An 18,572-nucleotide genomic window follows, 5' to 3' on the forward strand; every position below is an offset into this window, starting at 1 on the left:
TACTAGTAATTACTAATTGCTTACGGATGTGATTAAAATACTTTGTTTATATGATTTTGGTGTTTCAATAATTATTTGTTGAAAGATGTTTTGTTGGTTAATGACTATTGTGCAGTGAATATGAATAATATAAATATTGGAATACATCACATTTCTCAACTTGATGTAATATAATTTTTTTATAGAATATGGGCGTGTATAGATCATGGATAGTAATAGGCTTATGGGCTTGTGTAGAATGAGGACGAAGAAGGGTATATGGAGGCTAGTGTACCTTGGACTCGTGTTAAAATGTTCTTCACTCAAATTGGCAATGCACCTAAACCTATGATGGGTTATGAAATGATGATGTTCGGTAGTAACAAGTTAACTTTACAAGGGGATTTTAACTGACTTTTATAATGCTTTTAAATATTTTCGTAGGGCAATAAACAAGATGAGATCTAAGTTATATATAATTGAGGAAAAATTTTAGCATTCAAGTTAACCAAAATATATATATATATATATATATATATATATATATATATATATATACACGTTTTCATAATGAATTGAAGTTGTGAAGTTATTGATCCATTGTTTAGAGACGTTCTTAATGAAATTAACACATATAGCAAATGTAATCTATATAAAAATATTTACAATAGATTGTAGTCATATATATATATTGTTGGGTATCAAGTCATGATGAATTGGGTTATGCTGACTAGACACATGTTACCGAATGAGTTTAATCATTGTGTTTCTTTTATAATATATATTTAAAGAGATATTTGTACTTGTAATTGGTGTGCAACATGATAGAATGAAAATTTAATAGTTGCCAGTGTGAACGACCGAACCACGTTAAATCTTGTGTCGTTTATTTTTTTTCAGTTGATTTGTGATTTTGTGTTGTTTTCACGTGCATTTTTTCTATTATATATATATATATATATATATATAGTTTTGTGGTCATTTTCATCTTCAAAGTAAGTTATAAAAGTTAAATTATTGTTGAAATGATTTTTTGAATGACAAAATGTATCAATCTCACAATTAGTAAGAATTAGATAATTATTTTGTTTAGAAGACTTAAGCAGTACATGACAATAATTTTAATGGATAATTGTTGATTTTATGACAAACGCTCAATTATCATTTGTAGTTTTAAAGTCAAGAGTGTTGAATCCATAGAAACTTGAGATAATGTTAAAAATTATACTAATTTTTTACTGGATAAAAAAATAATGATATGTGAGATAAAATAATGGTGGAATAAAAATATATAATATGGAAAATATGGTATATCTCTTACAATTTAGAAATAAATATAGATATAGGAGAAACTTTTAAAGTTGGTTAATTTACTATTTTTTAATTGTCAATAACCACACAAGAAAAATATGTTACATCTCTTACCATTCAGAACAAATATATAGACATCGAGAAAAATTTGAAGTTTTGTATTATTATCAATATTGTGTAACCCGATTCCACTAATCTATAATAACTTTTTGAATTGTTTATTTTTAAACTTGAAAATATATTTTAGATTAAAAACTTAAAAAATATTTTTGCATTATTAATTTGAAATCCTTTTATAGAAATTTTATATGATACAAATGCACAATAAAAAATAATTTTTTTATATTATATTATAGATTGTATAATTCAAAACATACAAAATTAAAAATGTTATATTTTAAATTTTGTAATATGAATATGAGATTACACAATCTAGAATTGAAAAAAAAAATATTCAGGAAGGTATGTTTAGGATTTACAAAAGTATAGGGGTGCGGGAAGAAATTCCTTTGCCTAAAACTAATAGTCTCTCTTAAAGTGGTCCAACTAAAATACCCAGGCCCAATTTATTTCAGGCTCAACAATAAAAAAATTAAAAAAGTAAAAATGCAAGGAGAGAGTCCGTAATCATAAACCTTGCCCTTAAACCCTCCGACTCTGAAAGTATCCGCGGCAAAACCATGGTGAAGGCCTACCTCCGATACGAGCCGGCGGCGTCGTTTGGGGTGATAGCCTCAGTGGATTCCAACATATCATACGACAGCTCTGGCAAGCACCTCCTCTCTCCGGCGTTAGAGAAGATCGGCGTCTGGCACGTGCGGCAGGGCCTCTGCTCAAAAACCCTAACACCTTCCACTGCGTCGCCCGGTCCTTCCCTCGCCGTCACCTCCATTGCTTCCTCCTCTTCTTCATTGGTAATGAACTTCGAATCTCGATTGTGCCTTCTCGAATGTGTGATTCTCTTAAACGGTTTTTTTGGTTGCGTTGTAGATTGCTGGTGGTTACGGGGATGGTAGCATACGGATTTGGGACTCTGACAAAGGAACGTGTGAGACTACGCTAAATGGACACAAGGGAGCTGTCACCGCTCTTCGTTACAACAAGGCTGGTTCCTTGCTGGCCTCTGGTAGCAAGGACAATGATGTTATTTTATGGGACGTGGTTGGCGAGACTGGGCTCTTTCGCCTTCGCGGTCATCGTGACCAGGTTTGGTTTTCTTTACTTTAGATTAGGTCTTGTTTGGCAAGACTTTTCAGCAAACGCTTAATGGAAGAAGGAAAAAGAGACAAAATTAATCAAACTTATGTAATGGAACATGAATTTATGTACATCAGCTTTTAGAGAAGTTACAAGAAAGATCTTATATAGAAGTTGAAGTAGGTAAGTTCATTTTAACTAACTCTTGTGAATACTTATTTATGGGTTTATCCAAACAGGGTCTTAATTAAAAGAGTTGTATAGGGTTTGGATAAGAGAATTAGGGACACTGGAAGGATTTTTGATACACTGTCATATTTTTAATTTAATTCTAAAAATGATTAAATTAGAGAAAAATATTATTTACCTGAAATGGGACTGTTACTTTTCCTTCTCCAAAACCCTCTGTCTCAAACTTACCTTGGCAGTTTCCTTTATGTGGTTCTCATTCATTCTGGCAGGTGACTGATGTCGTTTTTTTGAATTCTGGGAAAAAACTTGTTAGTTCCTCCAAAGACAAGTTCTTGAGAGTGTGGGATCTTGATACCCAGCACTGTATGCAAATTGTGGGTGGACATCATAGTGAAATATGGTCCCTAGATGTTGATCTGGATGAAAGGTATCTGGTCACTGGTTCTGCAGATAATGAACTTCGTTTTTATGTAATCAGACATGAGTCTGTGGATGGGGAGTCTGGAAAGGGTGGTGAAGAATCTTCCATTCAAAGCAAATGGGAAGTGTTGAGGCATTTTGGTGAAATTCAGCGACAAAGTAAGGATAGGGTTGCAACGGTGCAGTTCAACAAGTCAGGAAATCTGCTAGCTTGCCAAGTTGCTGGAAAGACAGTAGAAATATATCGTGTATTGGATGATGCTGAAGCAAAGCGCAAGGCAAAACGAAGGGGTCACCGAAAGAAAGAGAAGAAACACAGTAAAGAGGTTTCGGAGGTAGTAGAAAATGGGGACGGGAATAATGTTAACAAAGGAGATAATTCTTCTGTCACTCATGCGGTCACAGAAACAACTAATCCTTCAGTTACTGTGCCTGATGTTTTTAAGCTGTTGCATACTATTAGAGCTAACAAAAAGATATGCTCCATTTCTTTCTGTCCAACCACTCCAAAAAATTCATTGGCTAGTTTAGCATTGTCTCTGAACAATAATCTTCTTGAGGTTTATTCCATTGAACTTGGTGAATCCAAAAAAACACTTGCTATTGATCTTCAGGGGCATCGTTCTGATGTTAGAAGTGTCACGCTTAGTTCAGACAACACTTTTCTGATGTCAACCAGTCACAATGCAGTAAAAATTTGGAACCCAATTACTGGCTCTTGCCTAAGGACCATTGATTCTGGATATGGACTTTGCAGTTTAATTCTTCCCACTAACAAGTATGGAGTTGTTGGAACTAAAGATGGAACCATAGAAATTATTGATATTGGAAGTGGCACTTGTGTTGAAGTAATGGAAGCTCATGGTGGTTCTGTTCGCTCAATTACTGCCCTACCTCATAAAAATGGTTTTGTCACAGGAAGTGCTGATCATGATGTCAAATTTTGGGAGTACCAATTTAAGCAAAAACCTGGTCAAGTATGTCCATCATTTTCATATAATTTGTGTTTCCTTTTTCTTTTTAAGAAAAAAAAAATAGTTTTAAAAAATACCCAGAAGTTTTAACATTTTATTTTGTTTTATCTTATAGTGCACATAGAACATAGGTAAAAATCTACAAGTTCTCTTGTTTATAACAATGCTGTATTTCACTGAGAAGTTTATCTGTATTTGTCTTTCTGTTTTATATTTAATATCTGGAATCAAATACTTGAACTGTAAACACAAAACTGTTTCCATGCAGATATGTAGGTAGAAGCTACTGAATACTCATAACAATGACAATGAACCCATTAAATCACTACTGGTACAAGAAATTTAAACTAACAATATTCCATATTTCCACTCTCATGCTAAATTTATCACTAATTAGCTTGAACTAACTTTATAAAAATTAAAAGAGAAATTAAATTAAAATTTATCTCATACCTTCTATGTAGATGAACTTAACCTATGTTCTATTTTATAAATTTTTCTCAGGGGTGCTACACAAAAAAAGTGACAGAAGTTTTTATGTTGTTTATACTGGCATTGTTTTGTTTTCTCCCATTATTTTTTAATTTTTCTAATTTTATGTGCATGTGCTCCCTCACTCGCTGTTTTCCAATTTTCACTTACTTTATTATATGTCCTCTAATTAGTTCCAACTTAATACATGCCAAATCATGTACAAATGATTCTCCAATTTGTATATGTTGTAACTTTATTTACTTTGTTTCAGGCTACTAAGCAACTTGTAGTGTCAAATGTCAGTACCATGAAAATGAATGATGACGCTCTTGTGGTTGCAATTAGCCCTGATGCTAAATATATTGCTGTTGCTCTATTGGATAGTACTGTGAAGGTTAGATGCCTTAAATCTTTCCTGTTCTGTTTGTAATATCTGGTATTCAAAAACAAAATTTAACTTCTAATCTTTGTTTATTGTCATTTTTGTTTCACTTGAAAATAAAAATTTGAAGAGTTTAAATTGTTTGTTTACCATTTCTTGGCGATTTGGGAACCTTAGCATTATTTGTGTAGTGGCACAAAAATTGAGGACACTGCAGGCACTCATGCCAAAGAGACTCAAAAGAAATGAAATAGGAGCAATAGAATATTTAGGTGTCAGTTCTAATGTTTGGGTTGGATTTTTTAGTTGGGAACCTAATCAGAGAGGTATTGGTATCAAAGAAATCTTTTACATTGTGACAATTCCGACAGGAGATGTCTGTCCTTCATGGGATTTGATAATTTGATTTACAAGACAATGTGGCGAAGCGAATCATCTTTCTAGTGGCCTTGGAGGCATTTGGAAGAGCTTATGAAAGTTCATTTGAGCTTAAGAAAATAGGTTACAACTCCCATAAAATAGTTTATTTTTTTAACTTATTTCAATAAGTTTCTGAGTGTAGCTTACCCCGCTCAAATTTTTGCCATAAGCCCTGTAGTGATGTTAAGAGCTTATTGAATAAGCACTTTATGAAGCTTTTTATCCAAATGCATCTTTATGCTGAATGCTCTTTTGGGACAATAGTAAGTGATACCGGCTGGAGTGATAAATTAGTTAATTATACTTCTATTTGTGTTGCTTTTCATTGCAAATGCCAAATTCTAGGTGTGTTGGACAACTATGTGGGCCTTATTGAATGTTGAGTATTGTTTACACTATGAGATTGTGGTGACTCTTTTATTTATGCATTAGTCCTATTTTTACCTTTTCAAGTGTGTTTTAAATAATTTCATTCATTATTCAGGTTCACTTTGCAGACACATTCAAATTTTTCCTTTCATTATATGGCCACAAGCTGCCTGTTCTGTGTATGGATATCTCATCAGATGGAGATTTAATTGTGACTGGCTCTGCAGATAAAAATTTAAAGATTTGGGGTTTAGACTTCGGTGACTGTCATAAATCCATTTTTGCTCATTCTGACAGGTGCTAAATAATATATTAATAGTTATAATTATTTGCTGTTCTTATTTATTTTCTTAACTGGTAAGCCTGGATAAATCTGTATTTGAATTATCTAATGCTATTTATGTTGCAGTGTTATGGCAGTACAATTTGTTCCCAGGACACATTATGTGTTCAGTGTTGGAAAAGATCGCCTAGTAAAATACTGGGATGCTGATAAATTTGAGCTGCTGTTGACTCTAGAAGGACATCATGCTGATATTTGGTGTCTTGCAGTCAGTAATCGAGGGGATTTCATCGTCACTGGATCTCATGATCGTTCTATCCGTCGTTGGGATCGCTCTGAAGAGCAGTTTTTCATTGAGGTATACTCAACTTGTATGTGATGGCTTTCACTTGTTAAAAGCAGGACAAAGGGTCAAAGCCTCTAATTACAAATTTATTACCGGAACACTTTTGATTGAATTTTCTTTATTAAATTTATTGCAGGAAGAAAAGGAGAAAAGGTTGGAGGAAATGTTTGAGGCTGATATTGACAATGCATTTGAAAACAAGCATGCATCAAAGGAAGAAATACCAGAGGAGGGAGCTGTGGCTTTAGCTGGGAAACAAACCCAGGAAACCCTTACTGCAACTGACTTGATTATTGAAAGATTAGACATCGCAGAAGCTGAAGACAAGCGTATTGCAGAACATCAGGTTTACATGTGTTCCCTTTTAATTCCACAAGTAATTATCAAATTATAGATACAGCACAAGTAAACAACTTTGGCCTTGAAAATAAAGCATTTTTTGCATCAAATTATGCCCTTGGGTTCTATCAAAAACTAAAATTTCAATAAATACATTTAGTATGGATGATTGCAGCAAATGTCTTCTAGTCATCTTGTGTGACATGTAACAGAAAATGGTAAGCAAGATTGTCTTTGCAATTATTTGATTTTATATTTCAGGAAAAAAAAAATAATTACACCTTTGGGTTCTATCAAAAACTAAAATTTCAATACTATCATTTAGTATTGATGATTGCAGAAAATATCTTCAGTTCATATTGTGTGGCATTTAACAGAAAGTGCTAAGGAACATTATCTTGTATATTTTGTTTAATAATGCCTAATTTCATTGTTGCAATTATTTAAATTTGTATTTCAGGAGGAGAAAAATAACAAAAATGTTGCTGTTTTCCAATCAAATCCGCTTATGAATGGGCTTTCACCTTCTGATTATGTTTTGAGTGCATTTTCAAATGTTCACTCCAACGATTTGGAGCAAACATTACTGGTATGTTTGAGAATTGCATTTTTGTTACATGATCTCCTGCATGAATACAAGGCATTTCAGACTACTGTATGTAGGAGTCCATTTTTCGTTGTTAATATGTAAACTCATTTAAACCATTGCTTTGGATGTGCACTAGCCTATTGAGTTGGTTGAACTTCCTGATTCATTACTGTTTCTGCATGTCGCATTTATAATATAGTTCTTATTTCGTAGTTCTTATCTCTGTATATTCAATCATTTATGGAGAAAGTTCATTAAACCTTGACCTTTTCTCTGGTACGACTTGGTTAAATTTCCTCACCAGCTCTATTTGGTTTAGTATATATATTTTCCCCGACCATAATAATATTTCTGCATATCATATTTAGTTTATAATTTTTTGAAAGGTAATGGTTCAAGGGTTCTTTTGGGTCAGCAACATAACTAAGGACTTGTTAAGTACTTCAACTTGAGAACGAAAATTTGAGAAAGGATGCGTAAGAGATAATTGTCTCTCATCTTATGCATGCTAGTATACACACACGCACATCGAAGATACAAAGGGGTGATATAAAACAGACCACACCTAGCACTCTAGGTGACAAATAGGTACAACAAAAAATAGCTTGTCAGATTTTCCAGAGTTGGTCAAAAGATAACTTCTAAGGTATTGTAATACTCCCCTAAGTTGGATCATACAGATTGTATGTACCAAGATTGGAATATATAAATTAAATTGAAGGTCTTCTTCAAGATTTAGCAGATTTTTGCAAGATGATTCAAGCCGACAAATTTAGTGCAAATTTCTTGGACAACACCTCGAACAAATGACAATCAATTTTTATGCGTTTGGTTCTCATGAAATACAAGATTGGAAACAGTGTGAGTAGCTGTCTAGTTACTACAATACATTCTCATTTGTAGAATTTCACAAAGTTTCAGCTCTTCAAGGAATTGTTTTTATCCACATAAGTTCACAAGTCAGTGACTGACGTCATTGTCCTATACTCAACTTCAACACTAGATCAAACAACCACATTTTGTTTCTTGCTTTTCCAAGAAATAATATTGCCTCCAATGAAAAAAAAATCTAGTAGTAGAATGCTATCTAAAAAGGGAGATCATGCCCAGTAATCATCACAATACCTAGATATCTGAGTATTTCCCTCATCTTCATATATATAAATCATTGTGCTGGAGCTTTTCTGAGGTATATGAGGATGCAAATGACAACATTCTAGTGAGCAACACAAGGAGCCTGCATAAATCAGCTAACCACTCCTACTGCAAAAGACAAGTCAGGTTTAGTAATATAGTGAGATAAGTTTCCCAACAAGTATTCTATATCTTTCTGGGTCTGAGAAAGGTTCACTTTACTCTGTCATTAATTTTTTATTTGTATCCTTAATAAGACTATGCATAGGTCTATAATCAATCATACTTGTTTCTATATTTAAGGTATTTTTTGAGAAATTACCATACATTCTGTGATTGAACTACTTCAATACCCCGAAAGTATTCAAGACTGAGAGATCTCACATCAACTAGAGATATAACCAAATTATAATATATATAAGTGGGTGCAAATTTTACCTTGCAATCTGGTTTAGAGAGATTGAGTTAAACTTAAAATCAACTTTCAAAGGAAGATATTTGTCTGAAAGGAATTGCATAAATGTTTCTCTAGTCAATAAATTTTAGTAGCCTCATTTCTTGTAATGACTGAATTGACTACTCACATTTCTTAGGAGAGGTTTGACAATAAAGATTGAATGAGCTGTTTCTCTATGGTTTAGCCTAAAAATTTGTACGATGTGGCTAAATCTTCCGAATTAGTCATTTAAGATTGGTTGAGACCATAGAAAAATGGACATAATTTACAAATGTACAAATCTAGTCTAACGTATATCATTACATATGCAGGCTTTACCATTTTCAGATGCTTTGAAGCTTCTCTCGTACTTGAAAGACTGGACTTCATATTCTGATAAGGTTACCCTTGATATATGACAAACTACATTATTAGATATAATGATGATGATGTTTAATTTTAACAATAATAGATGTATAGAAATTTAATTCAGGTCGTGAAGATATTTTCACAAGATGCGAGTATTTATGTTTTTTTTTGCAGGTTGAGCTTGTTTGCAGAATAGGTACGCTGCTGTTGCAGACACATTACAACCAGCTTCTTGCCACACCAGCTGCCCGACCTATCTTGACTGTTTTCAGTGACATTTTTTATGAAAGGGTCAAGGTAAAATTGAAGCTTTGTCATATTTGGTACATTAAAATTTACTGCCAGAAACATATTTATTTTTGAATTGATTATTAAATTATGCAAGTTTAACGTGTCTGTGAGTGTGAATCCCTGTGAAGAAATTGATGATACTTTTTGGAATGTATGTTTGGTTATTTGCACATGATTTTTTTGGAATTTATATCTATTTGCGTTACATTTTTGTTGTGAAAGTTTGGTCTGAAAAGTAGATGGGATATGCGTTATGCCCCGTCTTTAAACTCTTGAAAATTGCCTGAAGAAAGTGTAGGATAAATTTGGAACAAATGAAAATAGATCTTTTTGAAGGATGATGAAACACTAACTAAACTTGACAAAAGTTACTCTTCTGATGATTCTTAATTATCTCTTATTCTAATGTTTGAGATGCGTGACATGCTGGAATTGTACACATCTTATGTATAATATGGGCTTCTAACATTGCGATTATTCAGACAGCATACTATCATATCTAACGTGCGCATCTTACAGACATACGGTGTTTCATAAGAATTAAGATATCTGATGGTTATGGGTGATAATCCCAATATAAATAGTATTACTTGTTTGTTATCAATTTGAATTTTTAGGTCGCCCGATAATTCTATAGTTTAATTTATCATTATCTAGCTTTTACTTTAGTACTAGAGAATATTTTCTGCCAAGAAAGGCATTAGTCCTAGGATTTATATTTTCAAAATTAAATATTTATGTTATTTCGTTATTTCTAGTATAGTTAACTGATGAACTTGATTGTATTGTTGACAACTTGCTGTCTTAACCTTGTGCCAGGGATGGAAAGATATCTTTGGTTTTAACCTCGCAGCCATGGATCATATTCAGGTTTGTATAAAAAATTCTGCTGTATACTTATTCGCCTTGCCACTGATAAACACGCTGATTCAGTTTTGAAATGATCTTTCAGCAATTGATGGCATCAAGATCGGATGCTCTTTTTCATGATGCAAAATCAAAACTGCTAGAGATACGAGCTCGACAATCCAAACGTTTAGAAGAAAGGTCACAAACCGGAGAAGTGAAGCGGAAGAAGAAAAAGACATAAAGTATCGTGTATATTGGACATGGTTATGTGCTGGCTTATGTTAATGACAGGGTATTTCAAGCACGGTGGAAAAATTGGCCTCCACGTGAATATGTGATTGATGAAACATTGAAGATTCGGAGCTTAGTTGTCATAATATAGTATACATGTTCAAGAAAAGAAAATGTTGAATAGAAGAGATTGGATCTCCAGAAAGGCGTATGACCTTGTCAACATGATTCCTTTTTCCAGATTGTTGCAGTTTTAATCAGCGGCTTATATTTTGATGTCAAGATGTCATCATCATTTGAAGAGTAAGTTTTTCACAGATTTGGGTACCTTAGAAAAGGTCATTACTTTTCCATGTAATATGTGTAAACATTATAAATTTTGCCTGAATTTAATTCATTATACTTTTTCTGATAATTTATGTACTCTGTTAGTGAGAGAACTTTTCCCGTGTAATACAAGCGCCGTTAAGTTGACAAATAGTGTGTACGTGTGTGTCTATATATAGAGACTTGGAAAATAAAAAAGTTTAATTTTTGTTGAATGTAATATATGAAGTGATGTATTACAGTCAACAAAAATACTAAGTTTTATATTTTCTAATTCTCTCCCAAGATTGTTTTGTTTTCCCTATAATATGTTGAATTATTTTATATTTCAACATATTAGAATGGTATAATGCTGATATTTTCTAATTCTCTCCCAAGATTGTTTTGTTTTCCCTATAATATGTTGAATTATTTTATATTTCAACATATTAGAATGGTATAATGCTGTTAAGTATTTTATTACATGAAAAATAGAAAATTATGAATATGAATTATTGTATCATATTTGGTGGACAAATTTTAAAAAAATACATGCAGCTACTTGAATTGATAATGTGTCTAGCTAATTTTAATCTCATTATTCATGCATAATTGTATGATCTAGATTTCTAGTTCTTATTTCACACAATACTAAAAGCCGAGTTATACAAATTTAACCAATAAAGAAGGGTATTAAATCTATTTTTCATGATTGCAAAGAGGGTACTGTGGAATGAGCAGGGAGGGGACATGCTTATTTTTCATGGCTTTTACTTTTGCACCGCCACAATTTTCAAAATGACCATTTTACCTTTCTTTCTTTTAGATTACTTGTCTTGGAAATTTTCTGAAAATTCATGAAATATATTTTGGAATGGGGTTAGATTTCTATAACAAGATTTTTAAAATAGAATCTTCAAAACGAATTTTCTAAATATAATACCTTTTGAGTAAATTTAAATATATTATTTATTGTATTAAAACAGATTGATTGATTAAACATTTTAAGCACTTACAAATTAAATGTATATAAATTGTGAGCAATTTTTTTTTAAAATTTTGGTTGTGTTTTTTTTACTCTTTCCCATTCGTGTCTTTCATTGTAAATTTTGTATTATAATTTCGAAATATTATTAAAAATAAAACAGGAGACCATTTTTGTACACAAAAAAAAAAAAATCATATTTCATGTCTTTATTTTTCTTTTTTTTTTTTGAAAAATACATCAGACATGTCTCGGAATAGCTGTAGGAATAATATCTATCAGAACTGAATTATTCTAAATGGACTACTAACCTAGTCACTTCCTAGATCTAAAGGTGGGAGTTGGAGAGAACAGATCTAATTAAGGGAAGTTTTTGCCTACAAAAGTTTGACCAAATTTCCAATCCTTGGGAGCAATCCTGAGAGAGGTAGTGTACCTTCCATCACTAGCTTTCACTCTGAAAGACAATGTCTCTCCCACTAACATCTCATCACTTTCCCATTTCTGACCCCAATTTCTCTTCAAATTTGTCCAATTCTTGACTTTCTCTTCACCCTTCACCAGCACTTCTGTGATCTCCCCAGAACCTCCAACATTCCACACTGATACTAGATTGAAATAAGGATTCCCAGTGATGGTGAACCGAATCCCTCCTTCCTTCTTGCACGGTACCCTGCATAGATATACAACTCTTACACTTCAGTAAACATCACTGGAAAAGTTTTTGTTAGCAGCATGCAAATATGATATGCATGTATATGTAACCTGCGATATTGGATGGGGACGATGCCAGCCTTATACTCTGCAATTTTGAGATATGCAGGTTTGGCCAAATCAAAGTGTTCGCGTGGTGGGTTGCACCATCCTCCATTATCACTTGGCAGATCATAGTTTGGTGGGCAAAGGTTGGTAGCCGTCACCAAAATAGAGGATTTCCCTGCCTTGCATCCCACACCAGATTTTGTGCATTTGATCTCGTAACATGCGCCACATGTCTGTCCCTCCTTGAACAAAATTGAACTCAATGCCGTCGTGTCTAGGCCATAGCCATCTTTAACCACATCACCATACCCACAAGCTCCACCTGCATGCAATGTAATCAACTCATTCTTCTTCTCCATTAACCCAACATACTAATTCCAACTTAAAAAATATACTTTGACAACTATGAGAGTTTATACAACTTTAACTTTTTGATGTGATTAATTTAAATATAAATATATAATAAAAAAAATTATATTAAAATAATAGTATTGATAGTTGTAATGTAGTTGTATAAAAAAAAAGATTATAATATAACGTTATCTTCCAACTTTTTGGTATACACATTAAAACTAGATTCACTAAAGACAAATCAAAGATAACTAATTATTATATTAACTAAATTAAATAATGTTTTAAATATTAAAAAGATTATTTATATTTAAAGTAATTTTATTATTAATAAAAATTATAAATTAATTTTTAAACTGATATTTAATTAGCTATCAATCTTCTAACTACGAATTTTAGAATCTAAATTAATTGATAGTTAAAACTTTGGTAGCTAATTAGATAACTAGTTTATAAATTATATTAATAATAAGAGTTACTTTAAACATCAATAATTTTTTTAATCTCTAAAATAATATCTAATTTATTAAATATAATAATTAATTATTTTTTGTCTCTAAAACTAATTTTTTAGTAGTAATATTGGTACCTGCATCATATCATTACTAGAAAATATCAAATTGCAACTAATTTTAAATACCAAAATCATTAGTTACTATTAGATTAAATTAAAGATCATTTTAAAACAAAAAAATTACTAGTATTTAAAGTAATTTCTATTATTAACAAAAAATATTAAATTATTTTTTAAATTAGTTTTTAAGCATTAATTATCAATATTTTAACTACTAATATTTTAGATTCTAAATTAGTTTTTAAAAATTAATTGAGAATAATTTAGAATTCAAATATTAGTAGTTAAAACTTTGATAGCTAATTTATATATCAATTTAGAAACCACTTTAGATACAAGTAATTCTTTAGTCTTTAAATAATATTAATTTAATTAATATAGTGAGTAATTTTTTTTTATATTTAGTTATTATTTAATGATTTTTTTTAAGTGTATGAACGAGTTTTTATATTAACACATGAAATCTTTTATTTTCGACATGTTTTATTATATTCTTTTTTTTTTCTTTTTTTTACATGCTTTGCATGTCTTCTTATAAAATAAAATAACAAATTTGTCATAATGGTTAGGAATTTTAGACTGAAGAGGTTTAGATATAAGTAATGAAGTTAAGTAAGAAATGGTACCAAATGTTTCAGAGCCTCCCTCATAGAAGGTAGCATGAGCTTGCTTCCATACAGTAGGCTTAAAAAGAGGACGATGCTTTCTGATGTCACCTTTCTTATTATATTTGTCAGTACTGTCATCAGCTGCATGAATAATAGGAAATGAGAAAAGTAATGTTGAGGTCAAGAGGGCTCCCCAAGGGAAAGCCATGACAACTTTAGATTTCGTTTCAGTTCTCTGGAATATATCAATGTATCAGATGATTCTTGATATGTTTTTTGATTCTTCAATTATATCACTATGTATAAATAGGAGAATGCTGTCCCATGTGTGAAATACACTGTAGTACCACGACCTATTCTCCTGAACATTATTTCTTAAAAAAATAAAGAAGAATAGTTAATGTTTTATAATTTTAGTTCTACTCCTTCATTTCTATTCTTAAAATAGTTAATTTACTTGGTCAATTATTCCAAAACATACATGATTTCAGAACATAAACACATCTGTGATGCAATTTGTACGGAATATTCACTTTTGATTTTTTTGTTTAAATATTTTTTATTTGTAAATTAGATAAATTTAGTAAATATATATTCTCTATTAAGATGCTTTATTTTTAAATCAGAAAAAATTATATTAAATTTTAATTCGTTGAAAGAATATGTATAATATTAAATATATTGTTCTTACACATATATTTATAACAAATACGATTATAAATTTTAATATAAAAAAAATATATAATAAAAAAATATTTATTATTGATTTCTATCTACCATGTCTTGTAAAATATTTGTTATTAATTGTAGTTATGTGATAAATAATAACTCACTTATTATAGTGGATAGTAAGTAAATAAACTTTTAAATCGAATGCTTTGATAGTTGAACAAAAATTAGTTTAAAACATAATTAATTTTTAAAAATAATCTTTTTGTATGAACCGATTTCACAATCTTTATATAAACATTAAATCTATAAGTGTAAATGTATTTTTATAATATTTTGGAAGATTTGATGTTGTCTAATATATTTGGTTGTCTAAGATGGTTTAATGTTAATGATAAATTTGTTAATAACACTCAAATTAAATTTGAAAAAATTTAGAATAAATCTGAAATGATTCTTGGATATGTTTTTTATTCCTCATTTCTATCCCTAAGAATGCTTTTACCAAATACGTAGTTCCACGACCTATTCTTCTGGACATTATTCCTAAAAAAAAATAAAGAAGAATCGTTAATGTTTTATAATTTTAGTCCTTATTTCTTTAATCTATTCTTAAAATAGTTAATTTACTTGGTCAAAGATTCCAAAACATACATGATTTCACAACATAAACACATCACCTGTGATGCAATTTGTACGAAATATTCACTATTGTATGTTTTGATTTTTTTTTCTAAATAATTTTTATTTGTAAATTAGATAAATTTAGTAAATATATTTTCTCTATTCTGATGTTTTATTTTTAAAACAGAAAAAATTATATTAAATTTTAATTTGTGGAAAGAATATGTGTAGTATTAAATATATTGTTCTTACACATATATTTATAACAAATACGATTATAAACTTTAATATAAAATGAAATATAACAAAAAAATATTTATTATTGATTTCAATCTAGCATGTCTTGTAAAATATTTGTTATTAATTGTAGTTATTTGGTAAATAATAACTCACTTATTATAGTGGATAGTAAGTAAATAAACTTTTAAATTAAAGTTGTAAAAAAAATAGTTTAAAACATAATTAATTTTTAAAAATAATCTTTTTGTATCAACCGATTTCACAATCTTTATATAAATATTAAACTTATAAGTGTGAATGTATTTTTATAAATAATTAACATGCTATATATATTAATTTTATATTAACAACATTCCTACTACAAGAATCACTCCGTGTACATGCTTTTTAAATTATTTAAGATATTTAATGGTTACTTATAATATTTTGGAAGATTTGAAGTTGATTAATATATTTGGTTGCCTGAGATGGTTTAATGTTAATGATAAATTTGTTAATAAAAATCAAATTATTAAAAGTCAAATGTTTCAGAGTCTCCCTCATAGAAGGTAGCATGAGCTTATTTTCATACCGTAGGCTTAAAAGAGGACGATGCTTTCTGATGTCACTTTTTTTGTTATATTTGTCAGTAATGTTGTGGTCAAGAGGACTCCCCAGGGGAAAGTCATGACAACTTCAGTCTATAATATATCAATATATCAGATGATTATTCGATATGTTTTTTGATTTCTCAGTTCTACCACTATGTATATATACATACCACGACCTATTCTCCTGGACATTATTCCTTAAAAAAACAAAGAAGAATCATTAATGTAGAATGTTTTATAATTTTGGTTCAATTCCTTCATTTCTTTCATCTATTATTCTTAAAATAGTTAATTTACTTGGTCAATGATTCCAAAACATACATGATTTCACAACATAAATACATTTGTGATGCAATTTGCATGGAATATTCACTATTGTATGTTTTGATTTATTTTTTCTAAATATTTTTTATTTGTAAATTAGATAAATTTAGTAAATATATGTTTTATTTTTAAATCAGAAAAAATTATATTAAATTTTAATTTGTTGAAAGAATATGTATAGTATTAAATATATTATTATTACATATATATATATACATATTATTTGAAATAAGTTAATTTTTACATAACAAATATGATTATAAACTTTAATATAAAATAAAATATAATAAAAAATATTTATTATTGATTTCTATCTATCCTGTCTTGAAAAATATTTATTATTAATTGTAGTTATTTCGTAACAACTCACTTATTATTGTCGATAGTAAGTAAATAAACTTTTGAATCCTTTGATAGTTGTACAAAAATTAGTTTAAAACATAACTAATTTTTAAAAATAATCTTTTTGTATAAACCGATTTCACAATCTTTATATAAATATTAAACTTATGAGTGTGAATGTATAAATAATTAACATGTTATATATATATATATATATATATATATATATATATATATATATATATAAATAAGACAATCATGAAATAGAAATCAATTCTAGAAATAAAAAATAATTAGTTGTTATAATAACTAAAGTAGAGACTATTTTAGAAACTAAAAAAAAATTGGTTTCTAAATTAGTTTTTATTATTGTTAAATAATTTCTAAATTGATATCTAATTAGCTACAAATGTTTTAACTACCAATTATTTATATTTTAAATTTGGTAGAAAAATCTTGGTAGCTAATTAGATACCAATTTAAAATCATTTAACAATAATAGAAACTACAAATTTTTTAGTCTATAAAATGGTATTTAATTTAGTCATTTATAGCAATTAATTATTTTTGTCTATAAAATTGATTTCTATTTCATAATTTGTAGTATATATATATATATATTAATTTTATATTAACAACATTTCTACCAACAATCACTCAATGCCTTTTAAATTATTTAAGGTATTTAATAATTAATTATAATATTTTGAAAGATTTGATGTTGACTAATATATTTGGTTTTGGTTGTCTGATATGGTTTAAAGTTAATGATAAATTTGTTAATAAAACTCAAATTAAATTTGAAAAAATTTAGAATAAAAAGAATCCTATCTCATCAACTTCTGTTTCTGAAAAGCATGTTATTAGTGAAATATTATAAAATAAAAGGAAATATTTCAAGGATATTAAGCCTGTATAAATAAAAAAGAAGTTAAATGTTTTCTAGTCAAAATTTCAGTTCAATCTATCAGTAAGTCAACTCAACCAGACTTCATATGCATGCTTTATATGAGTTGACTTGTACTTAATCAAGACCTCTATGTGAATTTTTATACCTTAACGTGGTTTTTATATTTTTGCTTTTATAAAATCTATGGATCTAAAAGTCCACAGCTCACATTCTCCTCCTTGTCTTCCTTTGTCTTAATTTTTTATATGTATTTTTCATTTTCTTCACCACTCTCTTGTATTGTTGTCACTGCCATCAAAGAGTATTTATTTTTTATAATGAATTCTAATAATCGATATGCAAATATTTTTTTTACATTTTTCTTATTTTAGTTTTTTAACATGGAAATCATTTTTATCCTATGTGAAGTTGGTTAAGCATTTGATATTTTCCTTATAAAATACCTGATTAATGTGTGAACGAGTTAATCTTTATGTTGATGTGTAGTTTTAGCTTTTTGATTGACAACATAAATTAGGGTTGATGTTTCTAATTTAGTTTGCTTATTTTCTTTGAGATTTTTCTTATCATAGAATTGAGGAACCAACCTTTGAAAGAAAGAACTTAAAGAATCAATAAGTCAACGACATCCATTGTAATTCCTAGCTCTTACATGTGCTATTTCTTTGTTTTCTATCAAACCAGTTAAAGTGAAATAAACCT

General features: G+C 29.4%; 2 protein-coding genes across 2 annotated transcripts; one reads left to right on the forward strand and one right to left on the reverse strand.

The window, feature by feature from the left end:
- Positions 1–1,906: 1,906 nt before the first annotated feature.
- Positions 1,907–11,063, forward strand: LOC137815395 (uncharacterized). The gene is made up of 12 exons (XM_068618536.1): positions 1,907–2,204; positions 2,281–2,496; positions 2,949–4,076; positions 4,819–4,941; positions 5,834–6,015; positions 6,128–6,359; positions 6,484–6,693; positions 7,147–7,275; positions 9,178–9,246; positions 9,389–9,511; positions 10,325–10,375; positions 10,458–11,063. Exons 1-12 carry the CDS (start codon positions 1,971–1,973, stop codon positions 10,593–10,595), a joined length of 2,835 nt encoding a protein of 944 aa, XP_068474637.1. The 5' UTR covers positions 1,907–1,970; the 3' UTR covers positions 10,596–11,063.
- Positions 11,064–12,070: 1,007 nt separating this feature from the next.
- On the reverse strand, positions 12,071–14,424 carry LOC137814490 (expansin-A4-like). The gene is made up of 3 exons (XM_068617263.1): positions 14,190–14,424; positions 12,642–12,960; positions 12,071–12,549 (listed from the first exon to the last, which is right to left on the reverse strand). Exons 1-3 carry the CDS (start codon positions 14,377–14,379, stop codon positions 12,237–12,239), a joined length of 822 nt encoding a protein of 273 aa, XP_068473364.1. The 5' UTR covers positions 14,380–14,424; the 3' UTR covers positions 12,071–12,236.
- Between the last annotated feature and the right edge of the window lie 4,148 nt (positions 14,425–18,572).

This window comes from Phaseolus vulgaris, chromosome 1 (genome assembly GCF_000499845.2).
Source record: "Phaseolus vulgaris cultivar G19833 chromosome 1, P. vulgaris v2.0, whole genome shotgun sequence".
Lineage (NCBI taxonomy): Eukaryota > Viridiplantae > Streptophyta > Magnoliopsida > Fabales > Fabaceae > Phaseolus > Phaseolus vulgaris.

Bases quoted from the DNA above. Each gene is read 5' to 3' on its own strand.
- LOC137815395 (XM_068618536.1), top strand. From the start codon at position 1,971: ATGGTGAAGGCCTACCTCCGATACGAGCCGGCGGCGTCGTTTGGGGTG. The intron at 6,694-7,146 runs GTTTACATGTGT...TTTGTATTTCAG, and splicing joins AGCGTATTGCAGAACATCAG to GAGGAGAAAAATAACAAAAA. The intron at 10,376-10,457 runs GTTTGTATAAAA...ATGATCTTTCAG, and splicing joins CAGCCATGGATCATATTCAG to CAATTGATGGCATCAAGATC.
- LOC137814490 (XM_068617263.1), bottom strand. From the start codon at position 14,379: ATGGCTTTCCCTTGGGGAGCCCTCTTGACCTCAACATTACTTTTCTCA. The intron at 12,961-14,189 runs GTACCATTTCTT...CATTGCATGCAG, and splicing joins GGGAGGCTCTGAAACATTTG to GTGGAGCTTGTGGGTATGGT. The intron at 12,550-12,641 runs GTTACATATACA...ATATCTATGCAG, and splicing joins GTCCCCATCCAATATCGCAG to GGTACCGTGCAAGAAGGAAG.